This window comes from Scardinius erythrophthalmus (assembly GCF_964197995.2).
Source record: "Scardinius erythrophthalmus genome assembly, chromosome: 9".
In the NCBI taxonomy this organism is placed as follows: Eukaryota; Metazoa; Chordata; class Actinopteri; order Cypriniformes; family Leuciscidae; genus Scardinius; species Scardinius erythrophthalmus.
The window spans coordinates 16,458,619-16,485,543 of record NC_138229.1 but is presented as its reverse complement, the minus strand read 5'-3'; the positions used below and the strand labels follow the sequence as shown (position 1 = coordinate 16,485,543).

The 26,925-nt window shown below is 42.8% G+C and overlaps 1 protein-coding gene across 1 annotated transcript; it reads right to left on the bottom strand.

The window, feature by feature from the left end:
* Positions 1–2,456: 2,456 nt before the first annotated feature.
* ptch2 (patched 2) lies at positions 2,457–26,644 on the bottom strand (the record flags this gene model as incomplete). The annotated part of the gene is made up of 22 exons (XM_081373674.1): positions 26,477–26,644; positions 24,830–25,022; positions 17,298–17,487; positions 17,131–17,200; positions 16,888–16,979; positions 14,501–14,696; positions 14,299–14,420; positions 13,481–13,628; positions 12,479–12,610; positions 12,215–12,370; positions 12,041–12,133; positions 11,806–11,931; positions 11,014–11,132; positions 10,174–10,913; positions 9,153–9,295; positions 8,875–9,055; positions 8,483–8,763; positions 7,246–7,383; positions 7,006–7,148; positions 3,238–3,628; positions 2,629–3,136; positions 2,457–2,491 (listed from the first exon to the last, which is right to left on the bottom strand). The coding sequence occupies exons 1-22, from the start codon at positions 26,627–26,629 to the stop codon at positions 2,457–2,459; spliced, it is 4,350 nt and encodes a 1,449-aa protein (XP_081229800.1). The 5' UTR covers positions 26,630–26,644.
* Between the last annotated feature and the right edge of the window lie 281 nt (positions 26,645–26,925).

Genomic DNA, 26,925 nt, shown 5'->3' with positions numbered 1-26,925 from the left:
ATTTTGACAAAGCAGAAGCTTTCAACGTGTTCCTTTTGATAAACTGAAACTCTAACATGTAGAACGAGATCATGCCCCACGGCCTCAGTTGTTGCTCTCCGACTCCATGAGGCAAAACCCTTGACCCGCTCACTGTCTGTCCTGATACTGAGGGGCCTCGACAGTAACTTCAAAAGCCAGAGGTGTATCAGATTCAGACAGGCCCGAGGAAGCTGACAGATGAGCCCGTGTTGTGGGAAGCCGAGGAATTTACAGCACACGCCTTTCATCTCCATTGGTGGGCTTATTGTACTGACGACACTAGCCTGGGGAGTCATAACAATAAAACAGGAAGTGTGGAGCTGATACATCTAAACTGCCCTCCCCTCACCTAATCACCTCTCACATCATAACAGCATTTAGTTGCCCAAAATAGAGGCTTTTTTAAGTGATAAAATGTATAAATAACTTCAAAATATGACAGTTTAAAAAAAAAAGAGGCCATAGAAGAAAAAAGTCAGTTTTTTTCCATTTATTTTGTTAGTTGAATTCCTATAAAGGGTGAAGGAAATGATGGTCACAAAAGGTTTTTCTTTTCTTTTTTCCCCACAAAGTTTTCTGAAGTCACAGTGATTTAGACAACAACAAAACCAGAAACTTCAAATCTTTACATGAAGGAGGAAAGGCAAAGAGTCTACAGAAGGTGGACAACCGTAGCCACACCTTTCCTTCATTATTTCCAACAGCAATATGAAAATTTCAAAGCCTGCTCCACCCATACTCCCCCCACAAAAAAAAAAAAAAATCTCAGAAACAAATAGATATAATTATATATTTATATTTATAATATATTTACTCTTTAAAAATATAACTTCAGTCTAGTGACTAACATCTGTACAAACTACAAAAATAAAAATTTAATATAAATAATTTATATGGCATGACATACATTTGAAACAAAACCCCTATGCAGGACCCCCATCCCCTACCCTTGTCTCCTGTCTGCCCAAGCCACTCCTGTCCTTAAGCTTTACATGTGCTTTAGATTGCTTATTTTGCGTTGTCTTCCAGATACAGTAGCTACTTGGTTTGTTTCTGTTAAAACATATTTTGTTAAATAAAGAGATAGAGAGTGAAAGAAGCTGCCACTTACATTAACACTTTTCCCTGCATTTATTCTGGCAGTGACTTGACCAATACTGAATGAGTGAGCTTTTGGCTGAAATTGGACCTAAGAAAGAACTGCATTGCAGACAGAATACTAGGAAGACTAGCACCATAACTATTTATCTGTCCCTACACTTGCCTTATGGGAGAAGCCCAGAGGGCAACTACCAGGTAAACTATTGTGCAGGGCTTTTGCTATGTACAAAGCAGCTAACAAGATGGTAAAAAAAAAAAGAGAGAAAACAAACAAGCAAAACAAAAATATCCTTTTGCTCTCACACACAATTCCCTTTCTGAATGATATTTGGGTAAACTACACGTTTGCCTGATGTCTCCCAAACCTTTGCTGGGGCATATATAGTGACAAACTGAAGCTTACTCATGTATGGCTAAAATAACCATAGAGGAAAAGCAACAAAAAAAAAGTGTCATTTAACCACCACTTCAAGTATATAAATGTAGCCTGCAAATGAGTATATAACAGAATAATGGAACAGAAAACATTAGACCCATAGTTCTGCTGTTCACTGCACACTGTATAGACAGAGCATTTCATGCTAACAATGATGTGTAAAACCATGAGAAAAAAAAAACAGATGATAACATTAAACTAACAGCCATATCAATGACAATGCTGATCCTGAACAGTATAGTGATGCAACAGTTTGACAAATTAATTTTTGTGAGATTAAAAATTAAGAAGGCACAATGGTTGCTGTCAGTAAAAAAGTTCAATAAATACAGGAAAAAACCTGGAAATTTCAACTGAGAAAAACTGTTATCTATATAGGTTTTGATTTTGTACAGTGCAAACAAATATAAGTCAACATCTTTGAACAAAACAGATAAGCTTCCTATTGGCTGCAGTTTAAGAACTTGTTAATATAAAGTTAAATCTTGGCTTATGTTGGGGAAAGGGGTACTGCATATTTTCAAGACACGTCACCTTAAATTTGAAGAGTAGCAGCAAAAAAAAAAGAAAAAAGAACACTGACCTTGCATTTCAATAACCAATATCATTTCACTTATTTTTACATATAGCTCATTTTACAATCTATACATCTGACATTTACACAAGAGAATACACCAGTTATACAGCACATTTTAAAATAGTTTCCCTCTTTTTAGTATTAAAATATATATATTTATAAATGTCTATGAAGACCTTTTTAATAATTTTAAAATAAATCCTCTTGTCTGTGTGAGGTCTATGTACAGTTCAAAGAGATAAAAGACACTGGGCTGAGGTTGGGAACTTCCCAAAAACAGCCAGAGATTCCAGACAAAGGGATGTGGGGGCTGGGAGCAGTCTAGCAATCTTTGGCTGCTTGAATCCATGCACCACCTGTAACACACGTAAAAGATAGAACATGGTCACGATCAGTACGGACAGATGCCTGCTTTTTCAAAATAATCTAAAATACACAAATTTCTAGTATTGGGATTTGAAATATTAAGCCATAAAAAGGTTCAAATCTTTACCTAGTGTCTGGTTAGCTTGATGCTGGCTTTTTTCTGTGGATTCCAGATCTTGAAGTTCTAAAGAGTCCCTCTTATAATGTGTAGCTTTCCCATATGTTTGAGAAGTCCTCTTAGAGTCATCAAAAGAGTCTGACTCGTTATCCTCAAAACCCTCGTGCATGTAACCCTGGTACGACCCCGGCAAACTGGGGTGCACTGCCACTGTCACAGAGGCTGTTGCTGTTACCATGGTGATGGCATTGTTAGAGCGCTGCAATGTCCCAGGGCTGTGTGCTGGGGCTGTAGTCCTGTTTTGCTGCTGCCCTCTCCCTGGTTGTGGCCCTGGGCCACACTGAGTAGTCCTACGAGGACAGTGGGCCCTGTCGCTAGGTAAATGTTGTCTCCTCTGCCCTTGGTACTCGTGTTTGTTGTCCCGTCGTGTGATCTGTGAACTGACCGAGTTGACAGCATTCTGCGTTGACTCGCTGTTCTGTCCTTTAGAGCTGCTTTCATCAAAAGGCTTCACCACCTTGGAGGCAAAAACAAGCACAAAACACATTACAAAAGTGTTCAATAGCAGCTACATTGTAAGCAGTTTGATTCCTAATGTTTTCTGTCAGGTCGACTTACTGTGAGCTTAGGGAAGCTGGGGTTCTTGCTGGCTTCAAGCAGAATATGAGAGGTTGGAGGTTGAGCTGGTGGTGTGATGTATGTGCTCCTGTCACAGTACTTATACTCCTCCTCGCCGATGCCAGAGGTGGTCGTAGTTTCAGAATAGTATTCAGAGTCAGAGGTCTCAGAGAACGCCTGACGTGGTCCCTTGGGGATGTGCCCAGCATAGTACCCATGGTGGTTCATAGGAGGAGGCATGGGCTCAGGAGAGGGACTTTGCAAATGATTGCCGTTGTTAGCGGGTATGACCTCAGCTGGTGGGCCCATAAGCGAAAGCAGTACCGGAAGTAGCACCAAACCGTTCAGGATCCCCAGCAATGTCAGTATAGCCAACACTGCAAAGAAGTATCTGCAAAAGAGAACACAAATGAAGAGAATATTAAAGCTAAAGCAGCCACCAAACATCCACAGCATATTCAAACAAGATATGAGACAATGTGGTCATCATCCAAGAGAGAAAGGTCATATACAAGACTTCTTGTAGGATGCTCTTATCCATCGTTTTTTCCCTACATTCCCTCTCCTTGCTTCCTCTGTCCTGGCGACCTGACAAAGCTGGAGAGAAATTCCTGGGTTCCATCTTTGTAGCTAGTGCTCACTCACTCTCCCTCTGGGAGCCCTCATCTATCACCACTGCCCTGCCACTTCCTGAGGAGATGTGTTTACATTAGTGAGCAGATTCTACGCGTCAGAAACAGTCACCCCTCTCCATTGCTTTTCCCCCTCTGCTTCCCTCCCTCTGGCTAAAAGCTGCCACTGCTGTTAATGCAATTTTCTCCTCAGCAACTTAATACCCTCTCTTATTAAGATCCTATTTCACCCTGGCCAGGGCACGCCACCTTTGTGTTTACACTGGGAAGGACAGGCCAGACCTTTGCTTTCTACATTTTTCTTCCTCTTACTCTCTCACTCCTCCTGGCCCTCAACTGCCATGTTGGTTCAAGAGCTAATCACGCAACACAATCGTGGATATCTGCTAAAAGGTATTTCTTTCACATGTGCAATAAACTGTTATGCGCAAATGGATAGAAATATCTCTCTTATTAGTCCAAACCGTTCTGAGTAAGACTAATACTAAGACTAGTTATTTTCTCAGTAGAGGTGACTAATGCAGGAATATTAATCCAGTGCTGAAGACAAGCAGGAAACACCACCCTCCAACTCCAAAGCCAAGAACCTGGAGGTCTGGTTGGCACAGGCACTAGCGGGTCTGGTAGAGCAGTGTAAAGGGGTGCAGAGTTGCTTAAGACTGAAAACTTATGTTTGAACGAAGGGGCCTAGGGAGAGGGTGGTGAATGAGGTTTCCCAGGCTTTAGCTCTTGGGTGAGTGCTAGATGTTAGCAGTAAAGGCTAAAAATATAAGGCTGAGAAGTAGAGGCTAAAGATATAAGGCTGAGAAGACCATTATTAGTTTTGCACTGTATACTGGCTTGCGTGTTAACATGTAGGGCTCACTAATAAGCTGCAGGGCTGTGGGGGTGTCTGCGCCTCTGTGCTCCAGCTCAGAGCATTGAGGGAGGGCTCTGATTCACCACAAGAAAGACAGTGCATGAGAAAATTAGAGAGCACTCCAGTTAAATGGTTACACTAAAAAGAGACAATTCAGCTGTTTTAGCTGTGGTTAAGAATTCTGGAGGTAAGAAAAAGAGGAACAGAATCTGGAAAAAAGTCTGGAATGTTCTTTTAACCTCCCACCCTCTGACCATTTTTGTTTCTGTCGCATCTACAAGAACCTTGGGTTTAAGAAAGAAAGACAGAGGGGGAAAAGTTCATCTTTGGCATATCTGCTTGGAGCATTCCAGACGTACAGTGGAAACTGCTGTCCACTGACCCGTCTCCTCCAATGAAGCCATGTGTTTACTTTGGCTGTCTGAGAACCGTCAAACAAATGAATCAAAAAACCCTGTGAAAAAGATTACAGGTCTGACGGTCATCGCACCACTGAACCTCCATTTTGGATCTATTTTGGTTTGGTCTCTATCGCGGCTCCCTAAGGAACTGAGCCCGATACTGTATCACAGAACCTCTGGTTTTAAAAGACTGTAATTACCTATTTTCAGTCATTATGCACAGTCAGGGAGAAGTAATATTTAAATTGACCTCTAAAACCCAAATTTCCAAGGTGGCCCGTCGGGGTCTGTGCATACAGCGCGCTACTAACGGAGACTCTGGTCAGAATTATATGCCATTTTTAGACCAGAGACTGAGCCATGCTATGGGTTTCTCAGATGGAGTGGTTTCTCCACTCCTTCCTCCCAATTCTCTCATGTCTGATTCATTAACATAGATGAATCAGACAGCTTGAGTGTGAACCGTTTTCTTTTTCAGTCATCTCTCTCTAAGGTGATGGCTGAAAACAGTTAGAAGAATCACATAGTTTGAGTGACACTTTGATAGGAGTTTGAGAAAGGCACAATCATCCTTTCATCACAGTTTGTAATGTTCATAGAAAACATGAAGGCTGTTTAAGAATGGAAAAAATCAGACAAAGCAGCCAACCATCTCTGGCTGCACTTATGTCTACCTTTTGTTAGTTAAAGGCGCTCATTCTGTCTGACAGTCCTGTATACATGAAAAAATTGGAAAAGGGGTGCATGTTTATTTTAATAAGTCAACGTTCCGAAAGTGGAGCATGATTTATTTAAGGAGTAAAAAAGAAAAAGAAAAAAAGGGGGGAAAAAGACTAAACCATCCACAGGCCCCGCCTGGGTTAGACCTCCAGAGTAGACCTAGTGTTAGGAATTCTGTTGTTTATATAAACTGTAATCTTTTCCATTCCAAGTCAGGGGTTGGAAAGGGTGGCTCGTTCTAAGAGGGGCCGCTGAGCTTGTTCTCCTGTTTATTCAGTGTCCCATAGCCAGGAGATGTTTACAGCAATGTATTTATGCTACTCCCCAGCTAGAGGGCCAGACCTCTCTCTCTCTACATCTAAACAGGACCTCCCACTGTGAATGCCCCAGTGCTGGCACACCGCTTGCACCAAATGGTTTGCTCCAACCCCCAATCTTTCCTCCAGCTTTAGCACTGTCCTAAAACAATCTGCTCTAACACCCCCCTGCAGTTACCTGGAAGACCCAAACCTCTTCCTCATATCCAAGTTACTCTTTGGTGCAAAAAGTGGGTGCTTGAAAAAAAATTATCAAGAGGCATATTTTACATTTTCAACATGCAGCTATGTTGTGCTGGGTCCTCCAGCTAAGTAAATTTTGTGTCATGGGTCTGTTTTTGGCGGCTCTCAAGGTTGTGGTTTGCTTTCAGCAGAGCCCAAATTCAGTTGAAAAAAAAGACTATTTGGCATTTTTTTCTTCCTGTGAATTAGGCATTAAACCAGGTGGAAAAGCTGCTCAAATGCAATGGCTAGAGGGAGTTCACAACCAAATCATTGGACTGTTGACCTCCTCCCCGCATTCAGGGTGCAAGTGTGTGCATGTTGAGTCACCGGACAGTGGGTTGTATGTTTACATGTTTACAAGCAGCTGCTGCACTCCATTGATGTTTCCTCCATTTGTTGTGCATTCAAAAAGCTCAAGGATGTTTGTAAGAGTGCTGTGGTGGTCTAAGGGTAGTTAGAGACTGACAACACCAGGTGATGGGGAAGCAAACGTTACCACCTGTACCCTAGAGCCACATGGACAACTGTCTCCCTGACTAAGGCCTGCCACCATTTTAAAAGGCAGCATATGGGCCGACCTCAGAGACCTGCCTGGAGAAGTGTCAATCACTCACCTCATAATGAAGTCAAACTCTGAGCCAGCAAGCATGAGCACTCCCAGCAGAGTGGAGATGGCGCCGTCAATCACAGGAGCGAACATATGCTCCATAGCCACAGCTGAACGAGTGTTCCTGTCCCCAATGGCAGTCAGGAAACCCTACAACAGTGAGAAAATAGAGAGAATGAAAATGTATTTCTGCTATTGAAATCAAATAAAGCAAATACTGATGAATTACTGTGCAAGATGATCTTACCAGTGCAATGTGCACAGTAAACTCCACTCCAATACCAACGGAGGCTATAAGGATGACCACAGGAATGGCACTCAGCTTGATACCAATTAGGCCCATGATGCCAAAAAGTTCCACTGTCATCATGGCCAAAATAAAAACCTGGGAGCAAAACAAAAAACTAGCACGTTAGCAGCTACATCACAAGAAACTATGTGCATTGAAATAGCTCTACATGAATCACAATGGAGAAATGAATCACTGGGCCAATATCCTCTACATTTCACTGTCATCTGCCCCAAGTATCAGATTACCTAATGGCCATGTCATGGCCACTCCTCATGTCTTCTCATTTTCAGGAGTACGGAAATTAGTGACACTATATGATAAAAGAGCATAAGGACCATTCTGATCTTGCGTTCCTGGTGCAGTGTAGTCTTTAGTGCTTTCCTACTCATGAGAAACTGTTTTTTAATACAATAAATAGGGAACTTGGTTAAGTATTTGCCCTGAAAACCTTTGATGTTGGCAGGGGTCCCAATTTAGTCATGCTTTAATTGGAGATGGTAAAATCCATTTTACTGTGGCTCCATATAGGCTGTGAAACTGAAGATGACAGAACCGATTTTGAGTAAAAAAAAAAAAAAAAAGTGCCCTAAACAGTTTGCTTTATCATTTAAATAAATGCAATAGGCATTTACACTCAAATGAGTTTGACATAATACAGCTAAGCCAGAAATACATGTCAAGCAAAGCAAATGGATAGTTCTAGTTTCCTTGATTCTTCATGTTGATCTGAGGACCCCACCAGCCTGTGTGAAACACCTCCTAGCCCCTAAACTAACCCACCCACCCACTACCCCCACTACATCCAGTCCCTGATGGATGGGTTTAGCAGGCCAAGGTCGTGACTGGGCAGATCCGTCCTGTCCCCAAATTTATGGACAAAGGCAGTTGGAGGTAAAAGCCTTCAGGAGAGCTTTGCATTTCTTCTTTAGAAAGTCTTGCTGCCCTCATTTGAATGACAAAAGAGATGAGGGGGAGAGTACGTATATGTGTGACTGTGTGTTTATATGTGTCTATGCAAGCAGCACCCTCTAGACAACCCGCAAAGACCCTCCCCAGAAAACTGCCCTGGTGGCAAAGTTATTGAGCTGTGTTGAGGGGATCAGAGAGAAACAAGAGAAATAAGAGAATAGAGAAAAATGCTAGAAAAGAAGAGAGTTAGAAATGGATTAGGGTGAGAGGAAGGCAGACTTACAATGATGCCTGCGGTCCAGGGGTTGAGCAGGAGGATGGCGCACACCAGGAAGGTGCAGGCAAGCACTACGCTGATGGACAGCAAGAACCAGTGGCGCAGACCAATGTACTGTTCCCAAAACAAAAAGGGGTAGCCATTGGGATAGTTCTGGATTCCCTGCCGCATGAACTCCTCGCAGATTGTGCGCACACTCTCAATGGCTTCAATAAAGTCTGAGGCTTGTCTGAGGCCATTTAGGTAAAAAGGAAACTGAGCAAATTCTAGAGGCTCTGCCGCAGGGACTGAAAGAGAAGAGAAGTAATGCTCTTAGACACAAACACATGCTACTTATGAAACATATCCATAAATACTGTATAACAACCTGTATAATGTCGCCTTCTGGGTTTACTTACTGCGAAGGTTCTCCCCAGTGGTGTCGTACTTATCATGGATCCACTCCCGAGGATGGGGGTAAAAGTTGGCCTGGGAGGCGGCATAGCCCAGCGGATCATTACTGACCCATACCGTCAGGTAGATGTAAAAAACCTCTGGTGGAATGAGACCATCCTCATCCACTAGGCGACGGGATGTAAGCTTTAAAAGAAACAAAATGGTAAATGTAAGTTTTGGGATAGACGTCAAAGTTTTGAAGCAGTATTTAAACTGAATGAACCAATAGCTGACCACACACCTGGCTGTAGTTGAAAGGGTCTTTCTTAGAACCAGTTTGTATGAGAAGCTTGTAGGCCAGTGCTCCATCCTCTGTGCCATTGCGATAGCTGTCAGAGGTGATCCTGCCAGCTTCCCAATCAGCATCAAATGTAGCTTGAAGACCTACATGGATCATGAACATGTACAATTAGACCAACTGTGAGAAAGACGTTCAAACCTTCCTACTTTTCTATTCACAACTCAGTAAACTATGGCAGAAGATTGTTAAAATCACCCCTCCCTTAGATAGGGGGCAAAAAACTTGGGTCAGATTTAATGCCAATCCACACACACAAACAGGCATATAAACCAAAACAGAGCTCCATCTTTCTGCCTGGTGCTGAATAAATGTGTGTGGGCTGAATAAACTAACCAGAGAAAGCCTTTCGTGCTCTCCAAATTACAAAGTCTGGCAACAGCTGAAAAACAGTTTCCACAACCATTCTGTAATTACAGAGATCTCCTCACAAGAAAAGGAAATAGCAATGGGGAGAAATAGAGAGTTTTTAAACTACCTTCAGTTTCCACAGCCTTTTAAAATAAATAGCTTCTTTTCAATTTGTTGGGTTTTAACTATTGTGGATTCACCTCACGGTTAAGCTCTCAGTACAAACTAATGTGAGCAGAGGGGTCACAAACAGTCTGAGATAACCCCTGACCCTCTCATAATCCTCTCTATGTCCAGGTTGGAGGAACACAAAAGCCGATGACAGAAGTGAACTTTCACTGAACTCTTTCTATCACCTTCAGAGATAAGAGCATTTCCCACACAACGAGTGAACACAACTGAAAATGCTACTTTATGTGGCATCTTTCACCATATCTATGCAAATTTATTTACTAATATTTTGTAGATGCTGATATATCCTAATCTATGACTAACACAATAGTGCAATACTGACAAGTTATGGTCTAAAATATTTTGACTAAGATTTAAGCATTTTGAAAAATAGTACAAGCACCCCTAATGAAAAAGAGGTCATTGTGAAACGAAGGCTTACCTTTGAGCCAATCCTGGAAGTAGTGCAGCCACATTCTGGGAAGTTTGTGATTGCTGTCTTTAACTACGTATTTTACAGAGTTGAAGGCATTGTGAAGTTGTAGAAGCTGTCTTTGAGAACGTGCATAGTCGAAGCCATCCATGGTAACCAGGTACATGTTATAGAAGGAGAAGTATTTAAACTGGGCAGTGATGAAGTCATACTCCTTTGTATCCCTGGGGACAATATCAGTCAAGTAAAGTCCATCATGAACCATTGTGGTGCCATAGAGGCTGAGGCTCAGAAGAGCCACAAAAACGACAACCACTACAGTCTTAGTTTCAGGCTTTAGCAACAGAGGGGCATACTTTTCCCGTGCAAAGCTTGACAGATTCCAGCGAAAGAAGGGCAGAGGCACACACTCTCGTCCCTCTTTGGGCTCCTCCACCTGAGCTAGAAGGTCTCGGGTGGAGCTGGAGGTAGTGAACAGCTGGGAGCCGTAAGGGTCAGCGGTGGGAGTGGGTGTGGATAGGACCATGGATGGAGGACTGGTGGAGATTTGGGAGGTGGGTGGCAGGATGGTGACAATATGTTGGCCAGCTGCATCACACTGGGTGAAGGCCTGCACAGTGGTGGTGATGTGGGTGCTGGTGGTTATAGTTGATCCAGTGTAGGTGGTGGTGGTCGGAGCATGCTGGTGGTTGTCGTTAGCGTCGGAGAACTCCTGAGGCCGGATCTGGATCACCCGAGATGAACAGGGACTGGAGAAAAGAAACATCTCAGTAAACATCTCGAGTACCACATGCTTTGGCATTGTAAAATGGACTGAGATTAAGTAAGAGGACAGTGCATCTTATTTACCTGTAGAAACAGCACAGGATGTCCAGTCTTTTATCCTCCCGCCTCTGCAGGTCCAAGCTCAGAATGGCAGGGAAGATCAGCAGAACCATGGCAAAGTTAAAGACCACCACAATTGCTGCCTGAAAAAAAGAGTGAGAGAGAAAGAGAGACTTTAGGATAGAGGCCAAGTCTTTTCGTTCATGAGTTCTACGCTGCCACCCGACTCCACAGCTGCTGTCTGAACTTGATAAAAAAACTCTGCATTCAGGATCCCTCGCTGTTTTAGTGCCTCGGATTGAATCCCAGAAAGTAAAATATGCACCCTAAATCAACCAGCAACCCCCTCCCCCATCACTCCACAAATAGTCAACAATCCAAGGAAAGGGTACTCCCAAGGTCACAGCGAGTCTGAGCAGAACCAACCCCCCAACTCCGCCAACCTCAGACAGACATTACATTCTGTATCATTACAGCACAGACCACCCAAGGTTAGCCTGGGGAGATCAGAGAAGCACAGTCTGATGTCTGGGTGATATAGTGATATGTATTCACCCATCTCATTTCCCCCCACCTGAAAAACAGGCTATGACATTAGTTGGATGTAGGGGTTTGACCATAAAATAGAGAGAAAGAATGTGAGAAAGAGAAACAAAAATGCTGTCCTCACTTTGAATTAACTTTGACTGCTCATTTATTAAAGCCACGTTTCATTGCCCATTTCATTGGTGACCATTACAGCCAGTTTTTCTGAATGGGCAGCACAGGGCGCAATGGTTTATGACATGTACTCACACTCAAAATACACACTCGTACCTGAAGTGAGAAGGCCCTGAGAGCAGGAATAGGCACTAGGGCAGCCATGAAGAAAGCAATCATGTTATTGATGGAGGTGAGAGCCACGCTGGTGCCAGTTCTTCTCAGGCAGTCACCTGTTCTCTCCTATGGAGAGGAATGGCAAAGAATGAGTTGTGATCTTCAACAACAACAGAAAGTCTAGGCAACATTTAATCCCCTAGAAGGCATAATCCAGAGCGTGTTAATGAGATACCTTGAATGGGATGTTAGATCTGGCCTCGGTGAAGGAATGAGCCAGCAAGAACATGTCATCAACTCCAATGCCCAGGGCCAGGAATGGCAGCACCTGTGGAGGAACGCAAAGCTCTGAATTACAGCCAAGCCCTGAGGGTGAGTGTGAATTTAAGACGTTTAGGTGTGTATTTACCTGCGTGGTGGCGGCATTGAAGGACAGCCCCAACAGTGAGCACAGTCCAAGTCCTGCAGCAACAGATAGTGCGACTAGCAGCACTCCTGCCAGCCCTACAGCACCCTGAGATTTAGCACAGTCCCAGCGGAGCATGGTCACGCATGCGTATGCCAGCTGTGCATAGAAAGACACATGTAAGGGAATAGCTCCACACATATGGAGACACACTCATCACATTTCCATTAGCCTTAACTAGAGTTTCCACAGTAATGGATGTCTTACCATGAGCAGATAACCACCTGCCACCCTGATTACGCTGACGTCGGAGAAAGACTTCATGATGTCATTAAGAGTGGTGGTAGAGAAGGCGTAAACACTGGATGAAGAGTTCTGAGGAATGCTCCCATGGACAACCTAGAAACAAAAATCACAATTTTAAACATCCAGAGAATGCAACTACATGATTTTGAGTATTTGTATTGGAAAGAGCATATGTATCTGTCAAATCAAAGATACCTCTTGTGACTCAATTTAATCCATTTCAGCATGAGCAAAGTCACTTAACCTAGCATTGTGTTTTGAACAAACTTGTGCACACATTGCAGAACACAAAACAAATATTGAATTACTTTTTCCGACAAGCCAAAAAATGTTCATTCTACTGTGGGCCGTACCCTCATCCACCTCTTATTTTATCCTTATAATACACAAACAAGATGCACGAGACCCTATGAAGCTTGACAAGTGAGAAATAATGAGCACAGATGCCAGAGGGCAGAGGTCAGATGGATCAGATGAGATCACATGGTCTCTCAGGCTACTCCATCAGCACCATGAATGGCCGACAAACTTAAGGGGAAAGGAATACCCCAGCACTTTGTTTTTACAGTGCCCTATCCCCCCAACCTCCCCTGACTTCACTTCCCCTTCTCTTGCTCTCTTTCTGAGGCAGTGGACATTATTGAAGGCTCTTCTCTCTCTCTAATTTTCTCTCTTTCAGTCAACATGCTGGGTGTCAGTTATCACAAAAACAGCTTGTTCCTATAACTGGGAGTTTGTCAGTGGCCTCCTAGGAAGACTCCGTTTACTAGGCAGCTGAGGATTGATGGAATTCAGGCAGACGTTGCCATCCTCTGGTCTAAGGAAAACAACCCTCTAGCACCACGTGTGACCTTATACACTCTTTTTACCTTTCCACCCTAGCCGGGAACCCTCCATGGTCACTGAAACCATTCAGACCTCACAAAATGACCCTTTGGGATCTGTTATGAAATAGGAAATTACCTCAACAAACTTCCTCTGCCAGGACTCCAAGATGGCAGTGGCCTTGTCCTCATTCCAATTGATGTCATGGATCTCATAATCGTCTTTAAAGTGCTCATAGAGCTGTTTGGGACTCATGAGAAGGAACATGGTTTGAAGAGCCTCCGCACTGTAGGGGGAAATATAGAGGACTAAGTGAGATCAGAACGTACAAATATCTATGCATGTGTAAATACCATTGTGTAGCAAGGTGAGTTAATAGGCAGACATGTTATAATAAAGGCTGAAATAATGTGTGTGGTCCCTCTCAGGCTGCTGTAAATCACACTTCCACTGAGATTAGAACAATGCTCAAATGCTGGGCAGAAGGCCAATGTCCCGCTCTCTGCAGAGACTTTCATTTATTGCAGATTAAACTCTGCATTGAAAATACACATACACATATGCTATTAAATTACAGGTGTCAAATACATTTACTTTTGATTTTAGTTTACCCACAGTTTGTTTACTTTGTATCATATGCTCTTTTTTTCTGTTCAATATGTTTTCATTTTCCTCCACTCTGCATTTCAGATCCGTCCATAGGTTATGCGGCTGTCCATCATGTTTAATTGGTCTTTCCTATACTGGGGTCAGAGGTGGAAACTGATCCCTCTTCATGTAAGGAATTCCTTGGATGTGTGAGGTTATTAGGAGTCAGAACGATTCCTCCCTCTCTCTCCACCTCTGTCTCTTTCTGATTTTCTCTCTCACTTTCTCTCTTGTCAGGGCCTCCTAAGAGAGGCCCACCCACATACCCCCTCCTCATGACTCTCCTTCTTTCTTTCCCCCTTTCTCACCTCTGCAAGGCATTCTGGGAGTCCTTTACTCTTTCACCCAGGATCAACTCCTCCTGCCAGTGCATGAACTTCTTGGAGAAACCATGGCAACCGCCCTGAAGTTCAGCAGCAATGTCTGGGACCTAAATAAAATAGACCACACATTTAAAATCTACAGACTCATATTAAGACATCGTCATTTGCATTACAACACTGTTCCCACCTGCCATGGGTCCTTATTAGGGGCACTGTAAGGGCAGTCTGTGTCGTTAGGATCCAAGCATGGGCGGTTCATATAGGCATGGCCAACCTGAGCCTTATCCAGCATCTCTCGAAAGCCCTCTAAAGATGTAAACTGGCTCAACTCTTCCATTAGCTTGAGGGGGTCCAGATTCATCCACTGAATGTCAGGCATGCCCCTACAACAACAGACAACAAAATTGAGACACATTTTAAGCAGGCTAAATCAATTCTACAACTTTTTCAAAAGATAGCATGCTTTTTCCAAGCAATCCCCCTTTCCCCTTCCCTGCTGCTGCTTCTCCAAGCCTGCCGGCACCAGTCCCTCCCTGGTGGTGGTGGACTACAGATGCCGCATAAAGTAGCGTTTATTATCCTGTTACACGGAGGGGCATAATGTGCCGGCGGTCTACAGGCTGCTGTCTCTTAACTTTGTGCATCGAGTCATAACGATTACCTCTGCCTCTAAAACATCTTGATAAGGATGAAGGCGGGCAGTGAGAATGCTGGGAAGGGCTGTGCCGACTATCTTGAATGCTGCTTTGAGCTCAGTGTTCTCAACCCCTCAGTCTGCAGTTTTTAATCTATCTTCTCTCAGTCAGTGGGTATTGAGAGAGTGGATTGTTGTCTATTGACGTGCCAAGGACTAATTCTCTAGGTGTAGTAAAGTTACAGTTGGACTCTTTTAACATTCTAATTTGTTACAAGGGAAGTCTTCAGTAGGGGTGGTTCTTCTGGGAAACACTAATAACAAGAAGATTGCAAAATTGTAACAATATTACATTATTAAGGCCTTTAAAATTAAAACTATTATACATCACAAGAAAAAGAAACAACACTCCCAGTCAACACCTATGTAGCTAAGAAAATGCCTCAGAAGCCAGAGTGATACCCCCTGAGTGAGAGAGGGGCCTTTCACTGTGATGAGTATTTGTGGGTAAAGAAGAATAAAAGTGAATAGTGTCCTAACTCCAGGACCAATCTCACTCTAATAACTCATGAAGAGCAGCTTCAAATAAAGCTGGTCCTCTCCCATTCCCACATACCAAGCGCCTTTGCTCCTGCTTGCAAAGAGAGTCTCCTTTATCTCCTATTTTTTGCTTGAGTGAACCGGCCTGGGCCCTTTTGTTTTTCCATAGATTGCTGCTCTTTGTTCCCTCAAGTCTCTCTCTCTCTCTCTCTCTCTCTCTCTCTCTCTCTCTCTCTCTCTCTCTCTCTCTCTCTCTCTCTCTCTCTCTCTCTCTCTCTCTCTCTCTCTCTCTCTCTCTCTCTGTCTCTCTCTCTCTCTCTCTCTCTCTCTCTCTCTCTTTTAGAAAAAAACAGCTGAAGCGGAAGCCTGAGAGGACATTAGCCTCAGTGGCTAACTCAAGCCCTCTTCATACATGGCCAAATAGAGAAATGAATACAATGAATAACAATATTTTTAAAGGCCACTCATCCTTCTTGGAAAATTAGTAACGAAAGAGGAAAAAAGTCCCTATGAGAATTGACAGAATCTGTCTTAACCAATTGAAAAATAGCCATTTTTTTGTCCAGCATGAATTTAGAATGCAATTTATGGGGGGAATACAATTTATCAATTTTCCTTCAACAAAATATTAAGGAGGTATTTCGGGTGGAAGTGTAAACTACAATGTCTAATGTCCACAGTTAATTTCTCCCACTTTTCCGTCCCTCTTTTTTTCTCTCTGGGCCCACGACTTGAATAATGCCCATTTTATTTGTTGGACAACTTACAGCTCCAAGCCTGGGCGATTACCATGAGAATGCACAGTGTTACCCAGTGCTGACAAAGCCGGGCCCCCTCCAGGGCCCCCTCACTGATGGACACTCACTCGTAAACTGAAAGAATGCTTACCATTGTCTGACCCAAAAGCTCCCCTGCCCACCCCCCCACCCTTCCCTTCCCTTGCCTTGCCTCCTACCCACCCAGTAGTAGTCATCTCTCTCTCTCTCTCTCCCCATTCCATAAGGGCTTCTTCAGGCTGGGGGGATTGGGTGGTGGGACAGGGGTGCAGGATCAGAGATTGTCCTGTAAAGCCCCCTCACCACACTGATGACAACTCAAGCCCCAGCGACGATGGAACCAGGCTTCAGCTTATCAACAGACTAAATAGAGCTTTTGCTAGGGGCTTGATGTTAGAGTTTGTCACACCCAGCACCGTTTTGGTTGAAGGTAAAGCCCAATTGTTAAAGGAGCGCGTGTTATATGGGGGGTGGGGGTTCAGAGCTACAGTTCAGACACAGTTGCTTATTCTATAGTTAGTTCTGATATCTTGAGCTTATATATTAATAATAGTCTAGTCAAGCTGTGTATGACTTAATTAGAGATGTCATTATATATTAATTTAGAATAAGCTGAATGCTTACGGTAAGTAGGCGGAGCCTCCCTGCAACTTGGAGCCTTCCCAAAAGCAGTCCAAAGGAGTTACGATCATACAGGGGAAAAGCTTGTCAATCATCTGGGAGAAATAGCATATAATCTTTGGTAAAGCAGATTTCATGGCACAGAAAAAATAGCCCTATAAAAGCTGTCTGAAGCACTAAGCAAAAAGAAATAAGAAAATCATTTGGGAGAAAGACAAATAACGCATAAAAAAAAAACATGCTTACCCTCTCAATCATGACATTTTCAATAATTGGGACCCCAGATTTGAAGCAAATTTTATTAAGATCCCAGGATCTGTAGGAAGAAATCACACAACCACATATTAAAAGACTGGCCCTCATGTTTGTAAGTGTTTGAAATTCCCTGTAATCCTTCTGGGGGTTGCACTCACTTTCCATAAAGAGACACTTGAACTTTGCTGGCTGACAAAGCAGCCTCCAGGTGGAGCAGCAAAGCCTCCTGGGTAAGAATATTTGTTCCCTCTTGTTTGGGTGTCTGTATGAGCATCTGTGGGGTGAACACGGACTCCTCTCCCTGCTTCTCTTTTGTGTAGCGTAGCTCCTTGCTTACCCGACTGCCAGCTGAAACAGACAGACAACATTGTTTATTTTCAAACATTCAGAAAGGACCTTTGCAGTCATTATGTTTTTATTCCTTCTGACTGTGGATAAAAACAAGCCAGAGGAACAATATAGTTCTATGTTAATGGTCACACTGCAACAATTTTTTAAACAAAGAAACAACCATGATCTTCAGTGAGAGGTTAATGTCATAATTAAACCCAAATTAAACTGAGATTAAACACGCTAGTTCTCATTCCCCTGTGTACTCTCCAACTAACCCCAGAAAACAGATGTGTGGATCACATTTATGTCTCTAGCACACTAAAGAGTGGAAGTACTCCTTATGACATGGCCCACAATTCCACACAAGGTTTAATTAATGGCTAACTCTACACTACTTAGCACAGATTGTGGTTCCTGATTGGAAGGTCCCTCAAGACTTTAGGTCTTTCTTGATCTACATGTCACATCCAAGATTTGAGCAGTAAATTGAAGGAGGGAGCAAGGCAGAAGAGTACAAGCAGAAATGCTGTTCATGTGGTATGTTGAGTCTGAACGAAAAGCATCAAAGAGTGCAGAGGAAACTCCTGAGTCCAGCCTCCTAATTAACGGAGGCGGTGATAAAAAGAGGACGCGGGGTATCTGTGGCCATGCCAAATGCACATGAAAAACACTGGCCCAGATCAGAGCCTGCCCGTCTGCCCCTCCACTTCCCAATACATGATGACAAGCCTGCAGTGGCTGGCTGAGCCCACCGAGCCACTTTTTCTCCCCTGCACATCTCACTGCCTGCTTCAGTTAATTGAGAGAGGGAGTGGAAGAGAAAGAGACATAGAGAAACAGAAGAAAAATGAAAGAGAGAAATAGAGTAGTACTGTTGTTGTCAGGGTAGCCCACAGCTTTGTAAGTGGCTTAGATCTGAACAGAAACAAAGAAATTGCACCACAAATGTAAATTCCATGTGGTTTGCCCTGGAGCTTACAACTTTAAAAATGCAAACATTCAACCTCCTGGTTCCATTCATGCAGCTATCTGACATGCAGGTTACATAAACACATTACTTCAAAAAATGTGGCGGCCTAAATCTGAAGGCTGTATCCATTTGCAAAACGCAAACACGCATTTGTGTCGTTATACGGACAGCATGTTCATATTTAATGCATTCAGGCATCTGCAGGAATTGAGCTCCAATCCTTGGGCCTGTAATTACAGGGGCTCCTGAAGTAAATTATAGCTATTTGTGTCTGGTTCCTCCCATCTGGACCACCCAGCTAGAGGCCCGAGTGGGCCCCGCCGCTCAGTCACCGCTCCACTCAGCCACCCTCCAGATGGGAGCTTTGCTCTGTTCTCTCGGCTCACTGCTGCTGTACACTTAAAGAGACAGGCACGCAAATACTTTCACAGCCAGAAACACAACACAGGAGGGTGGAAAAAAGAACTATGATGCACAAGAGTGATCTGGGTACATTTAAGATTCAAACAGCTAGAACTGTCAAACACAGATGCCTAGGGGGATTTCAAAGCATATTTGCTTTGAGTTACTGGAGCTGAAACAGGGTAGAGAAGTCCATGTTTATGAAAATAAAATAAAAAAGTCAATAGACACCAAAGTGAAGGGCAGCATAAAGGTGTTGTGTGATATCGATGCAGCAATACTCCCATGCAGAGCTTACTGTCTCCCAAGCAGAGCCCCTCCTTTCTTTGTTACTTTCATTTTTCACAGCCTTGGGGGTGACATCACCATCACAAGCCAATTATCCATGAGGAGGGTCCGACCAATGTTCCCCAACATAGCCAGAAAGGAAACCAGCCTCAATGTCTCACAGATTAGATAGTTGTACAGCAGATCCTGTGAATACTATCTAGCAAATAAAAAGCTGAAGCTAATCTACAGTCTGCCCTAACTGGCTAGGACACAATGATAGCAAGCTTCAGCTAGCTTGTCTCAAGGTCCCACCCAGGAGCAAACCAGCAAAATGAGCTGGTGTGAGAGGGTTCCCTCCCAGTGGGCAGTATGGAAAGTGACATGTAATTAACTATGGAGAAGAAGCCCCTTGCTCCCCGGTTGTCACCCTACCAGTGGACCCTGTCAGCTCCAATCTCACTCATGTCCACCCTGGCATGGCCTATCCAATGCTCTGCAACATATCACCCACAACTGCATGCTTACATTCACCTAAAATAAAGTGATGGTTACCATATTGATGTATAAAGGGGAGCAAGAAAATGTGGTTTGACTAAAAAAGGTTAAGAACAAAAATCGCTTGGTTACAAAAACAGTCATGTTAAAATTAACTGAAAGATTACGCAAAAATGTGACTTCACTGTCAAGATTTGAGCATTTGAATATGGTGCAGTACCAATAAGCAACAAGATCTGAAACCCAGTGCTTTCTCCATTAGGACAGGCCACCTTCAAAGTGTTGTGGGCCAGATTAGAGGGATTAAGAGGCTTCTGAAAGGACTCACGCTGTTCTGGAGGAAGTCCCACAAGGAAGAGTGCTGAAAGAGACATTTTTACCTGTTTTCACCACCCAAGTAAATCCAAGAGCACAGATACACAGTCGGGTGCCAGTGCGTGCCCACGCACACACTCTCTCATACACACATTCATTCTCTCTTTCTGTTTTCCCCTTTTCTTCCACACACATTAGTATATGAAACCACCAAGAACAAAACAAGCCGGTCCAGCTCTTTCGCCTTGGTCCCGTCAAGCCCCCATAATGTCCATTCCAAGCTCTTTGTTTGATTTTTTCTTCCTCTTCTTTCCAGACACATTATAAAGACAAGAAGGATAGATTTGGCTCAAGTGCAAATCTTTTTAAACATTTCAGCTTCACTGCAACTCTTAATCACAAGGAGTCTCAATGGCTTGACCATGACTGAGAGAACCACCCCATTTCGCCCCAATACAGTGGCAGATGGAGACTGATCCACCTCTGCCTCTATGAGCTCTAACTCAAGGCCACCAAGAGACTCAATGCAGGTCTTTGTCAACCTAATTTTCAGTCACGTTCAGTTGTTTTCCAACAAACAGGGAAAAAAATTAAGAGAGAAACTCACTACAAAACTGTTTTTTTCCCAGCAGATAAAACAATGCTAAAGAGAGGGAGGAAGAGCTGGCTTCAGAGCTTGTCTACGAGTGTGAAATGCATAAGCACACATGCATGTCCTCCAGTGCATCTCTCTGACAGAACTTTTTGGCCTTGATGATAAAACAAATACACATCATGCACTGTAACTCAGGTAAAAATATTAAAAACAAATCAAGAATACTAAAACTATGCTTGAGCTAACACCTATTCAGACCTGATACTTCTGTCAGCATTGACATAAATTTCCACCGGTTCTGGCATTTAGGTCCTGGCCATTTCCATATGTATAGCCTTCCCTGTACTAATTATGCTAATCAGCCCTAGTGTTGGCTGCTGTGAAAAATACCCACATTAGGCACTCCACTGGCTGCTAATGCAGCTTAATGTGTGGTTGAAACATACATTCATCCCACGGTGAAAGGCAAAAATTTTCCACGTTGCTGGTTTCATTCAAACTGGAAATGAATTTATTGAGCCCAGAAACCATTTCTTTTCCACCACGTACCAAGAAAATGTTTTTTTTTTACCCTAACCAAAAGGACAAAGTGTTGAGGAGGACAAAAAGGAGACTTTTTTCCCCAAAAAGTGACCAGTTTCTTTTTTTCCAGTATGGATCAAAGAGAATGACCCTCGTTGGACTGAATGTAAGAAATACTGTCTGAATCAGGCAGCAAGAGGGGCATCTTTTTGGGGGTCTGGACTCCTCCTGCCTCCGCTGGTGTTGTTCTAGTAACATTAGCTTAAGAATATAAACTAAAAGGTGTACCCTAGCACTTCTGTTATGGAGCTAGACCTCGATTTGCCTCTCTATCCTAGATATGAAACGTGTTCTGTTGTTGCATTGACAACCTTTGGAACTGCATCATGCTCTTAACTACCCAATGGTTAAAAAACAAATGCAATGCCAAAAGAACTGATTAGGTTGAGAGAATGAAAACTCTGGCAGAGTGAGCATAGCCTTAATTGGCAACGCTCTGATTTGGGGTAGAAAGTTGCTAAACTCTGAGAAGGGATGCATTCAGGTCTTATGGCTGTTCTTGAGTAATAGGGGCTGGATGGCTGGCCTGTGTGGAGAGAGAGGGGGGGGTTGAAGTAAACATTTTCAACTGACCCAGGTTGACTCTGGCCTTGTTTGTACTTTCTACTGGTGAGGTCTAAGTCTCAGCAGTTAGAGTTTATTTATGTAGCTGGGGTACTGTGGCTTGCCATTCACCTCCAATAATGCTTCATAGAGCTTTCTTTCTTTTGAATCCGGCACCAGGACTGGAAGACTGTGTATTTTCTAATGAATTATTGCATTTACCTCGCATTTCTTTTTTGTTTAGATAACTGCTCTTAACACTGAACTGTCCACATGTGTCTGTATAAATTCTGGGCTTGTGCTGGTTCCACCAGTCTACATGTATATGGACAAAGTCATTCATGCAATGTGTATGTTCTTTATTCCTCTCTTCTACTGCCTGGTGGCTTCATAAAACTCAAACGGGCCTGCTACCCAGATATCTGGGTAAACTTTTTAACTTTTTAGTAATGTTTGTACAGCTTGTCTGTGTGTACACATCTGTCAGGCACAACGAAATAGTTCAAAACGGATGAGAAAAATTAAGTTACGACTGTATACGAGTACATAAACATGTCCGTCTGTTTGAAAAGTTTGCCGTTTGTTTAGCCCGACACACATTTTGCAATGACCGTTAAATGCCAACAATCCTTTTGGCCAGCATTACTCAAGCATATAATCACATATCAAAGTCTGCTTTTTTCGCCTCACACCGATAGGCAACTTGTCACTGACAAAGCTTTCCTCATCCTTCGCTCTAAAAAAACTCAATCAAATATTAAAATCCGCACAATTAAAAGAAGATGTGGTACAACTTTGGTGTCAGAAACCAAATGAAATAACTTCAGCTTCTTTGAAAACGCAACTTTCTCAATCCTTTCTCTCCCTCTCTTAATTCTCCAAACAAATTCCCTTCTGCAATCCGACACTGCACATAAGAAGAAAACATGAGTAATTTAAGGCTGTAGATTCTAGAATGTTTCTTCTCTCACCAGCCCCCAAACCGTCACCCTACATTTAATTTTATCACCTCTTTCTCACGCCTCACACGGCAAACGAAATCACACTTTCCCAAGAATTATCCAATGATTTAAAAGGATAACTCACCCAAAAAGCTTTATGTCTTGCATTTTTAACTGGAACACAAAATAAGATATTCTGATGAATGTCTCAACTGTCTTTGATTGTATGTAAAAAAAAAAAAAAAAAAAACTTTCACAGTCAGATATAAACACTGATGTATTTTAGGCCAGGTTGGATAGATACTTTATCTCTACATTCTGACTTCAATGGCAAAAAATTTTGTGGACAAAACACAGTATTCTTCACAGGATGTCTAGACCTGATTACTAAACTGTAGGTTAATTTTTATAAGACATCTAAACACAAGGTTGCTGCTTTTTGCACATCATTTGATGGAAGGCGGAAGGAATTACGGGTGGTCCCTGAGGACGTGGACGCTTGGTGGCCTGTGTGTCATTTGGGTGGGGGCTAGAGCAGAGGTGAAAGAGGGACAGTCACCGCCTCAGGGGTAAGGAATGAGGAGCCATATTCTCCAAAATGCACAGCTGGGCAAGTGTGAGATCCACAAGCCCTGGCTGCTTTACTATTCTTTATAGCTCCCCCAAACACAACAGATTTGAATTTTTGTGACAAAAAGGTTGTAACATTTAAAATGTAACCGATCTATCCTTAATCTTTGAAATGTTGCAATGCCTTTGCCATATTAATTTTATGATAATAGGTTTTGGCTTGGCAGGTCACTGGAAGGTCCTCTTAATATATGAAACTATTTAGCAATCGCTAACAGCACCAGAGACCTTTCTAAATTCAATTCCCAATCACAAGACCTATTATAAAACTCTTTTGTTTGTCCCTGTGACTTTTTATGTGTATGTGCAGAAGTGAATGTGTGTGCCTGTGTGTGAGAACTAACCTCTCCTTGTTACCATACCACTTACTCCCCATTCAGCCCAGAGCAGCTTTGTCAATGGGCTATTGGGGGAAACAACACAGGCAGAAACTTTAGAAACACAGGCACTGCCTCTTAAAGGCACAGTGTTCCTTTTCAGCACTTTGGCGTTTCACTCCAGGAGCCCCATGCTTTATGCCTGCTTTACATTAAAACACAAATTTCACTGCCAACATCTGACAACTCCCTTTGCTTTAAACTCCATCTTAACGTTCCCACCAGAGAGCATTAGTTCATATATCGCGACATTTACAGTTCTGAATATTTCAAAAGTAATTATAAACTTTTTGCCTTCTGAAAGCCATATTTTCTTACAATGATATTGTAAAAAAAAAAAAAAAAATTATATATAAGTTTTTTAAATAAACCATTGCTGAGCATGAACATGTTTTATTTTCAAGTAAAACTACAAAAGTACAAAATAACGACTCCCCTTGTGTGTGTGCATGCACCTTGTGTGTGTGCATGTTGTGTGTGTGAGTGTGAAACAGGTGGGTAAACTTCAGCTGTATTCACTTTTTTTGGTAAAGGGGGGGTGCCTTTATTGTTGAATGGAATCCAAGAATAGTGAAGGACCACACAGCGAGCATGAGGGGGAGGGTCAGCACCTCAAAGATGGCTAACGATTCACACACAGCCCATCTGTGCAGGGGATCAGCAGTGTGGCGAAAGCCTAGGGGGCTTAGAAGGAATTTGGCAGTGTGAAAACCAAATAAAGCTGCCTGAAAATGCACAGATAAGTGAGGTGCACGGAAAGGACGTCAAACGGGAAAGGGGAGAAAAAGAAAAACATCAAGCACAGCTCCTACCGCAAACAATATAGACTGATGGGGAGAGAACAAGAGAAGGCTTGCATGCGCTTGGAAAAAGAATGCTACGTGTGCGTGACAGGAGATATGGAATTCCAGAGGCCACGGTCTATGTCCGCTCAAAGATCCCGAGACTTCATATCAGAAGCCCACACAAGGTCTAGGTCTATATCGCCCGACAACAGCACCACAATCACATTTTCAATCAGTTAAGCTTTGTTAAGCTAAGCAAAGACAGTCAAATTGTTTGGGAGAGAGATCTAAAATTGAGTTGCACTAAAAAGGACTTTGTAAAACAGTGTCAGGCACTTTGCAAAGTGAAAAGTCACAGCATACAGCTCACAAATAACTTGATCCTGCAGATCTCCACACCGATCAGTCCCAAAAAACCACCCACACAGCGAAACATGAAAGCTTGGACTCACCTTCCACCCATAGTTTCTCAATGTCCGTTTCAATGGCAGCGACCCTCAAACCAACAGACAGGGCTCCGAACACAAGCAGTCCAATGAAAAGAACTTTTCCACAGTGTCGCTGGATGTGACAGCCCAGAGAAAAGAGAAAAGCCTGGAACCTCGCCCGAATCCACAGTGGTGCTTTCTGTCCCACAGCTTTCCCCTGAGACACAAGAGAGGAACACTTATTCACATGTACAGTGATGCTATTTTAGATCAGTTGTAACACACGGTGCCCTGCCAGGATAGTGAACTGTCCTGACAACGCACAAATCAATATTTAGAAGAGAGGGGGTTTTTTTCTTTCTTGTAAGACATTTCTAAACGAGACACTGTCTATTTGTTGTCCATCAGACAATGTAAAAGATGTTTGACTACAAAAACAAAGCAAACCAACTGAAAACAACAAGTGAATTACTTCGAAATTCAGTTTGAATACCAGCGTGACAATATCAGAACTGTTTTCTCATTAATCCACCCTAATCTGTAGTAAACACTAAAATATCAACAATTTCATGTGTTCCTATATACCATGGCAACTGGCATGAGTTGGAGAACTTCATAGGCCTGTAAAAATGTTTGTCATTTTGTTATATATTTGTTTCAAACTTCTGTAATTTTTCAATTTTATGTCAAAATTAAAGTTTTCAAGATTAGCGGGTTTAAATTGTTTAAGTGTATTACAGGCCTCGGGTTTCTCATCTGGTCTGGATTCAGTGCTCATCTTTTTGTTAAGAAAGATGGTGAACTTTGTAATACTTAACAATATATCATACAACATAACAGCTAGGCCTATATAAAAGCTTTAGCCTTAAAGGGTGGAATGCTAAAACATATAGGATCATGTAACCTCAAATAAAAGCTGTCAAACATGTGTTTCTATAAAGTACAACTATTTCAAAATACTTGGTTCTTCTGTTATAACACAGCAGCGTGTGACAAAGACAGTGATTTTGTAAGCATGTTCTAGCTGTCTGTTAAATAATCAAACATTTAAAAAGATCAGAACTTTAATTCATGTATCCAGACTTTGCAACAACCTCACAAGTGTCCTGTAACTGGCAGTCCTATCTGCAGTATAACTGGACATGTTTTGGTTTCACTCATGGGAGTTTTGACACATAGCCAAGCGTTCATGCGCTTCACTGATGCTTTGTCAGATCAAACTTAATCAGTGAATTCCTCAGCAGGACGCGCGCATTGTCAAACAAACACGCTATATTGTATCTAGACCAACCGGGCTGTACTCTGAGGCAGCTTAGAGAAGTGTTAAACGTGTTAAAAAATACTCAAAACGCGCGGACTGAAGAACTAAATGAATGGAGACTCGGCTCTCATTCATAGAAGTCGCTGTCCGCACTCATACTTTCATATTTAGCGTCGTTTAGGCTCCTCGCCCTCTAAAACGATTTCCACCTAATAAGCTTTGAGATGTAAATGTTGCCTTTTGATCATTTCCTTCTCACTAGCCTAAAAAGAGAAGTAAATTCCCTTCAACACTTCCAAAACTACGCTAAAGAACGTAATTAACAGTTCCCTGGCTCCCTGGAATACGAATACACGAACAACAACAACGCAGTGCGTATTTGTGTATTCCAACGGAAAAGCGTTTGTCACCTTAGAAATCTGTTTTAACGCAAAAGCGGCGTGGCAGTAACTGGGTCTTCGGATGAGGTCTGAGTTCACAGGCGGCGGAGAGCGTGTGTAACTTGGGGGTAAGTCTCCTAAAACACCACCGGCCGGTCCCGGGTCTCTGGGATCCGAGGCCATAGTCCAAACGGGAGGCAGAAAAAGCGCAGAAGAAAGTTAAAGACAAACGCGGTGCTTTAGGCAAAGACGATAATAGTAATAATCCAAGATTCGCGACACGCGCATCCACCGGGTTCAGCTTTAAGAAATATTCTCTAGTCTTTCCTTGAGCCAAAGTCTTCCAACTCCATCCCAACATTATGTGCTCGAATCCGTATAGATCCTTCGGTCTTCATTCGTCCAGCTATAGCGCGTAACTCGTTTTAAAGCAGAAGAAAGTCGCGAGCGGATTCCGCCAGTCTACCTCTGATCCTGTT